The 8,137-nt window shown below is 35.5% G+C and overlaps 1 protein-coding gene across 1 annotated transcript; it reads left to right on the top strand.

The window, feature by feature from the left end:
• Nucleotides 1-5,858: 5,858 nt before the first annotated feature.
• On the top strand, nucleotides 5,859-6,771 carry LOC149200623 (eukaryotic translation initiation factor 3 subunit B-like). Its single transcript, XM_089399610.1, has 2 exons — nucleotides 5,859-6,104; nucleotides 6,622-6,771. The coding sequence occupies exons 1-2, from the start codon at nucleotides 6,039-6,041 to the stop codon at nucleotides 6,769-6,771; spliced, it is 216 nt and encodes a 71-aa protein (XP_089255736.1). The 5' UTR covers nucleotides 5,859-6,038.
• The last annotated feature ends 1,366 nt before the right edge of the window (nucleotides 6,772-8,137 follow it).

Here is an 8,137-nt window from a genome sequence, read left to right as displayed (position 1 = left end):
GGATTCTCCTTAAGAGGCAGCTATACAGTTTGCGAATGAAGGAAGGTACATCGATTACTAATCATTTGAATGTTTTTAATACTCTACTGGTGCAATTAGAATGTGTAGAAGTAAAATTTGAATCAGAGGATAAAGCAATAACTTTATTGTGTTCATTGCCCGAATCGTGGGATCATTTTGTTACTTCCATAAGCCTTAATATTTCAGAAACCCTTGAGTTTGATGATGTTGTTGGAGCTTTTTTGTCCGAGGAGACAAGGAAGAGGTTGAATGCAGACACCTCTACATCAGAAGTAATGATGGCTAGAGGTCGTTCTAGAGAAAGACAATTTGGTAAGCACAACGATTCGCGTTCAAAGTCAAAAGGGAAGAAGAGTAAGGTGAAGTGCTGGCATTGTAGCAAAGCTGGACATCTGCAGAAGGACTACTGGAAGTGATAGCAAACTTATAAAGAAGCTTCTTCGACAAAGAAAAAGCAAGCAAACACGACAGATACACGTTTGACATCTAGTTCAGGTATGTGTGATGAAGTGTTATCAGTTAATTTGTCAAACATGATCAAAATTGGTTGTTAGATTCCGGTGCATCAAACCACATGTGTATCCATAGAGAATGGTTTAAGACGTATATATCAATTAATGATGGAGTCGTGTACATGGGTAATGATGTCACATGCAATATTGTGGGAATAGGGAGTATACAACTGCAAATGTTTGATGGTACAACCAAAATGTTAACTGATGTAAGACATGTACCAGATTTAAGGAAAGATTTGATTTCACTAGGAGCACTTGACATAAATGGATATAAAACTATAGTTCAAGGTGGAGTAATGAAAATTTACAAAGGTATTTTACTAGTAATGAAATTTAAGAAGGTAGGAAATCTATTTCAGTTAGAAGGAAGAACAGGGTCAGATCATGTGTCTACGATGTCTGAACATGATAGTAGTTCCATTCGCCTATGGCCTCAAAGTTTGGGCCATATGAGCGAAATAGGGTTAAAAATTTTGGCTGATCGCAAGTTACTTCCTAATCTAAGGTCTGGAAAGTTAGATTTCTGTAAACATTGTCTGTTTGGAAAACAAAATAAGCAAAAGTTTAAAATAGGCAGACATACTAGTAAAGGAATACATGATTATATCAATTCAGATGTTTGGGGTCTAGCCCCTACAACTTCATATGGGGGTTCACCATATTTTGTATCATTTATTGATGATTTTTCTAGGAAAGTGTGGGTCTACATGTTGAAAAGGAAGTCTGATGTTTTTACAGTTTTCAAGCAGTTTAGAGCATTGGTAGAAAACATCACTGATAGAACTATAAAATGTTTAAGAACTAACAATGGTGGTGAGTTTACGTCCAAAGAGTTTGAAAACTATTGCAAGGATGCAGGGATCGAGAGACATAACACCACTGTTTATACTCCTTAGCAAAATAGAGTTGCTGAACACAAGAATAGGACTCTTTTGGAGAGAGCCAGGAGTATGCTGAGTGACACCGATTTGTAGAAGGAATTGTGGACAAAAGCGGTGGCTACAGCCTGTTATGTGATAAATCGATCACCATCAATGGTGATAGGTTGCAAGATTCCTTAAGAGGTATGGAAAGGTCACCCTTGTGATTATTCTAAACTCAGAGTGTTTGGTTGTGATGCATATGCTCTAGTGCCTAAACATCAGCGAACTAAATTAGATCCAAAGTCAAAAAGGTATATCTTTGTTGGATATAGTGATGGAACAAAGGGATATATATTGTGGGATCCTACTACCCGCAAAATCATAATCAACAGAGATGTAAAGTTTAATGAATCCTCTCTCATACAGTTAGATGTGGATAATAGAGTGAAACAAGATGATGTATCTGATTTTCAGTACATTTAGTTTGAAAGCATTTCTAATGATAGTCATGATGACCATGGTTCAGATACTAGTCATGAACAGGTTTTAGAATCAGATTATGAATAGGGTTCAGATGTAGATCATGAACATGTCTCAGATGCTGATCATGAAGAAGTTCCTACAGATGGTAGTCAACCAATTGTGGAAGAACCAGAAACATCCTTAAGGAGGTCTATGAGAATCAAATGCCCTTCGAAAAGGTATGATGATTATGTTACTTCAGTTGCATTTACCGCTAATGACGATGAACCTCTGTGCTATTAGGAAGCTATAGAAAGTTCGAAAAGTGACAACTGGAAAGCAGCTATGAAGGACGAAATGGTGGCCTTAGGTAAGAATGGCACATGGGATCTAGTTGAACTTCTGAAAGATAGGAAAATTGTGGGATGTAAATGGTTTTCAAGGTGAAATAGGGTGTGAATGATACAAAGGAAAGGTACAAAGCGAGGCTGGTCGCAAAAGGGTTTTCTCAGAAAGCAGGCATTGACTTTGATGAGATTTTTTCACCAGTAGTTAAAATAGTTTCAATTCGAATTGTGTTAGCATCAGTCGCTTTGCTTGATTTAGAATTACAGCAACTAGATGTTAAGACTGCATTTTTACATGGAGATTTAGATGAGGAAATTTATATGGAACAACCGGAAGGGTTTGTTCAACATCGCAATAAGAAATTTGTCTGCAGGCTCAAGAAATCATTGTATGGTCTGAAGCAGTCGCCTCGACAGTGGTACAAGAAATTTGATTCTTTCATGTTGAGTCAAAAATATATAAGAAGTGAATATGATCATTGTGTTTACTTTAAGCAATTAAAACAATGTAAACTTTGAAACGGGAACTATAAACTCAAAACGGGAACTCTGGCCCAAAAACCCCAAAAAAACCACAAAAACAGTGCTCAAAACGAAAAGTGTGTATACTGGAACGATGTTTTTTTTTTTAGGTGTCAATTTTGCGGCTGTTTTAAAAATGGCAGTGACTACGAAATTTTCTACGAAATTTTCCTGCAAAATATAGCTTCAGAACAAAAGTGTTGATACTGGAATAATGATTTTTTTTTTAGGTGTCAATTTTGCGGCTGTTTTAAAAATGGCAGTGACTACGAAATTTTCTACGAAATTTTCCTGCAAAATATAGCTTCAGAACGAAAGTGTTGATACTGGAATCGACCCGCCGCCGGTCCGGTGCGGCGGGGCGGCCCGGGGGTGCCGCCGCGTGGAATTGGTAATGTGGATCGTCATTTGATGCGTGGATTTGGTAAAACCCAAGCTGCCCGTCAATGGAGAATGTCTGCGTCTTTTCACTTTGCCGAGTCTCTCTGTCGCGTACTGTCTCTTTGTCCGTTGTATCGCACCTACAAGCTGACGTCCACCCTCGAAACCTGTAGTCGGGGATGCGAAGGAAACCTAACGTCACCTTAAAATTTTCATCAAAACTATAATGCTAACTATATATAATTGGAGTACAGACAAAATAATAGAGCTCGACCAAATATAGATATCGTTGCTCAAACATTCACATAATAAATAACAAATTTAATATATACAATTAATTTTTGAAAAACATGCTGCTTGGACCATTGTTGACCTAAGAGGCATCCTTCACAGTATCATATAATAAAATACAATATATTACAATAGTCTTTAAGAGTCCATGAAGTGTAATATGGTCTTGAAATACACTATACATGTGAGGACTTCCAACCAAAGGGCGTATGCATCACTAAAGAACTTATCCAATCCTAATATTTGTATTGTTCCAAAGCATAAGGGTTCAATGAATATGCACGGTTGTTTTTTAACTAAGCGCAACCATATCTATGAGAATCCTCCTATTTGAATTCTCTCATGCATCCCCCTAGCAACTTCCCCTGAATCCTTCTTCTTATTCCAAGAATGGAGGTGAGACACCTCTTTAGTCTTCCTAGTCAGAATTTGCCTCCAAAATTTCTTAGGAGCTAGCTTAGAGAGGTGTAAGAGATTCCCTTGTCTTTGACGAATGTATTGCCTCTTTTTCCTTTTAGTTAGGGCTTTATATATTTTTATCTTGTCCATTTTAAGACATTCATCAACAACTTCCTTAATTGCTCTCCTCGCACTTTTACACTCTTTGTCATACCATGGATTGGTTTCGCTATTTCTTTTATTATTTGATATAGGAAAAATAATTTGCAAAATTTGATAACTAATTCTCTAAATCCCTTTCCAAGACTAACACTTGAAAAATAAATTAGGTAACAAACATGTTATTAGATAGAACTATTTGTTTCTTTATTTCACCAAACCAAATTGAAAAAATAATTTTATAAATTAAAAATCAATAATACAATCTTAGAAGCAGTTTAAACCTATTATTATAATCATGATGTGAAATTGAATAGCTAGATTCTTAGCACATCTAATATTCTCTTTTATTCTGCTATCAATGATATCATATTTTCCAACGTTTGATACATTGTGCAAGGCCTATCTATATAAAAGGATCATGAAATACAAAAAAAAGGAGAACCTTTTCCCACGAGCATGTGTGTGCTTGAAGGAGTGGAAATGCCATTATAATGGCTTATTTAGTGCTTCAAGGACATTATTATAAGAATGTATGACTCGTAGATTTTGTCTAAGTTATATAAAGGTCATAATTACTCGCATCCCAATCTAAGAGCCTCTCTAAAGTTTGAATTTAAGAAAGCACTGCCTCCATTTATTTATGTAATGAGCATATATGGAGTACACCAGTAGAAGGTATGCTTTTCAAAGTTTTTCAATTTTTTTTTCCTTTTCAGGAACAAGATCATCTCATCTGTGATTTCCCCCATTGGTAGCCCTCTCGACAGAATCCTTAATCTTGAAGAGGGGCAATTACTTGAGTATTTTTGGCTCAACTTGCTCATGGGCTGAAGAATTTACATCTTTTTGCCAATTTTCTACTGCAATTTTGACTACATTTATCTGATAGGAACCTTCATAACCATCCTTTCTACATAACTTTGTCACATTGCATATGTACATTTTCATTTGAGCTACAAAAGGTTATGTGAAGGTAATGATTCTATTATTCTACAATTTTATATGTTTTTCTTACAAAAAAAAAACTAATATGTGAATATTACATAAATTGACAAATTTTGTAGCTCCTTTGTCAATCTATAGAATAATAAATGGTTAGTACATATCTTCAAGGAAGAAAGTCAAACCAAGAATGTATACAGATGGCAAAAGATGGAAATATTGTGAAACACCTATCTATCACATTAAATAAGTGATCGAGTCATCACTATGGCATTTTCAAAGCCACAATCAACTAGTCATGTGCCATAACATAATGATAGAGTATATGAGGATTGTTACATCAAAGAATAACCAACATTAGGTGAGCATGATATCTTCTTGGGATCAATAAATTTTGAATAATAACACATTAATAAAGTATGTGTTCATATGAACTCGGTGAATCATAACTGAGGAATAGGTATTTGAATATGAAAATTAGCAGTAGAAAACTTAATCATCATTTTTTCTCTAATCTATAACATTTTAATCCTTAAGGGTGTTATCTAAAAAACAATAAATATTGATCTCACAAGACAAAGTAAGGGACACATAGAGATATTGAGTCTTAAACTAATATATGGCTTATTTTATTTAATATAATCTTAGACCGTTGATCTTTTTCTTCCATTACACATTCATGAGTAATTGAGATCACTTAGAGAAAGTTTCTAAGGCTTGTGTAATTAACTATAGGTCTCCCTAACAATACATATGAAGTTGTTGTTGGGCCCGCGGTTTTGTCTGTTTGGTGTGCGTCCATCTGTCATTTTGTTTTAGATGTATTCTCTGGTGATCCATAAAGTTAAAGTCAATTTGAATTGATATGATTTGTTCATCTCGTCAGTTCTGTACCAATTCAATTAGGAGTTTACTCTTTTTCTATTCGTTTCACCAATCTATATCATGTCTAATTTGCCACTAGTGAGGATGAGGAGGAAGACGAAGATTCACTAGAGTTCGAGACTGGGTTCGGCAACATTGTAGTTGTAGACAATCTCCCGGTTGTCCCTACAGAGAAGTTTGAGAAACTCGAAGGTGTTGTTCGCAAGATCTTTGGGCAGATTGGTACAATCAGGGAGAGAGGGCTTTGGATGCCGATTCATCCCGAAACCCAGAAGACTCAAGGATATTGCTTTATAGAGTACAATACCTCTCAGGTACAACCTAGTCTTGATCACTCCGTGCTTTATTATTTTAATTCATAGAGTACAATATCCTTTAGGTACAAGCTAGCCTTGATCACTCCTTGCTTTATTATTATTATTATTATTTGTTTAATTTTTTTTAATTTTTAATTTTTTTCAAGAACCAGAGGCTTCGTACTTTTACTTGCAAGTGTCTGGGAAGTGTTCCTCAAAGTTCTAGAATTGCTACTAGTTTTGTAGATGGCCAAGCTGCCCTATCATTAATATATCGGCAAAGATTAACTGATGCTTTTATTGGCTTTGCGGCAAGTTTATATTGAGACTATTAATTCCTTATAGAATCTTTAGAATGTTACCATTTCTTATTTTTATAGCACGTTTGTTGTATTCTAGGTTGATACCTGTTGGTGCATTGCAAATATCTCTCTCTTTAGTAGGAGCGTTCGAATAAGTTTGAATGCCATTTTGTCAATCTTGTCTTCCTACTCACAGTTCTTCATAACACAATTTTGTTGTTTGCGTGACGCAGGAAGCACAAACAGCAAAAGATCAAACAAATGGATATAAGCTAGACAAATCCCACGTATTTGCTGTGAGCATGTTTGATGATTTTGATAGATTTATGAAAGTATCAAACGAATGGATTTCTCCAGAAACGAAGGCCTATACACCTGGGTAAGAGTCATTATCTGTTTACATGACACTAAGCTATCTATGAAAGTGAGCATTTTGGATCTATAAGAGTTCAAAAAATATCGAACATTGAACTATATATGAGAGCAGAACCCATCAATAATATATAATTTATTACTTCCAGACAGAACTGTTGATTCTTGGCTTTCTACGATCGAGCATCTCTATTACATTAACACGTCTAACACTGCTGAGTTGAATTCGTATAAGTTTGTTTTTGCTTTTGGTAAACATTGTGTTGTTACTTGGCAGGAAAATTTACAACAGTGGCTAACAGATGAGAAAGGACGTGATCAATTTGTTATCCGTGCGAATACTGACACAGAAGTTTATTGGAATGATCCTAGAAACTATACTACAGAACAACTTCATCCGATGGGTCATAGTCCAGGAAACAAACAAACGATCATGACGGGTCGATTCCCGGAATCGATTCCCGGAATCGACCCGCGGCCGGTCGGGCGGCGCGGGGGTGGCGCTGCGGTGCGCAGCGCCACCCCGCGCCGCCCGACCGGCGGCGGGTCGATTCCGGGAATCGACCCGTAGCTCTAGTGAATACATATTCGTTGTGCAAGGTTTGAAAAATACTAACACAAATTCCTTCTTAACCGGCAGTGATATGGTTTTATTATCAGCTATGGTCTCAAAAGTGTAAAAAGAGGCGAATAAGATTATTAAATTGTGAAAATTTGAAAAGCGATTTCAATATTATAAAAGTTCAACACTATTTCATTAAAATAAAATAAAATAAATCGAAAAGTGTAATTTCAATCTATTAATACAACATTAATATAAAAGCAACACAATTCGATTAAGAATATAGTGAAATTTCTTCCAATAAATAAAGAACCTAATCCACAGTAATAAAATTAAAAAAAAAAAATCCATAAATTTACACATTTTATTTATTTAATAAACTTACTTTAACAATAATTTAAAATTTTATAATTACATTTAGATCAAATAAAAAAAAATATAGAAATTGTAATTTGATCGCTTAAAACTTCTTAGAGAGCACATGTTTCCACGTGAATCTACAAAATGCCCAATGGTGACCAACATGATAAACGGCTCCACCAGAAATATCTGCAGTGAACTTCAAAGAGCACAATACGTTTAATCCTGTAAGTCAAAGGCACAGCGACCAACTACAGCAAATGCCAAGATTTTTTAGGGTTTCATTTATAGAGAAATTGTAATTTGATCGCTTACCATTAAAACTTCTTAGGGAGCACATGTTTCCCAATTCCAGGTGAACCTTCGAAATCCCCAATGGTGACCAACATGATAAACGGCTCCACCAGAAATATCTGCAGTGAACTTCAAAGAGCACAATACGTTTAATCCTGTAA

Source organism: Pinus tabuliformis, chromosome 2_1 (assembly GCF_031772625.1).
Source record: "Pinus tabuliformis cultivar Carrire ecotype Pingquan chromosome 2_1, CPIR1, whole genome shotgun sequence".
NCBI lineage: Eukaryota > Viridiplantae > Streptophyta > Pinopsida > Pinales > Pinaceae > Pinus > Pinus tabuliformis.
The sequence above is the reverse complement of the archived record's forward strand: the minus strand, read 5'-3'. Positions and strand labels throughout refer to the sequence as shown.

What these genes read in the sequence shown, in the direction of transcription:
- LOC149200623 (XM_089399610.1), top strand. Translation starts at nt 6,039, where the DNA reads ATGCCGATTCATCCCGAAACCCAGAAGACTCAAGGATATTGCTTTATA. An exon ending in TAGAGTACAATACCTCTCAG is followed by an intron (nt 6,105 to 6,621) that starts GTACAACCTAGT and finishes TGCGTGACGCAG; the next exon opens with GAAGCACAAACAGCAAAAGA.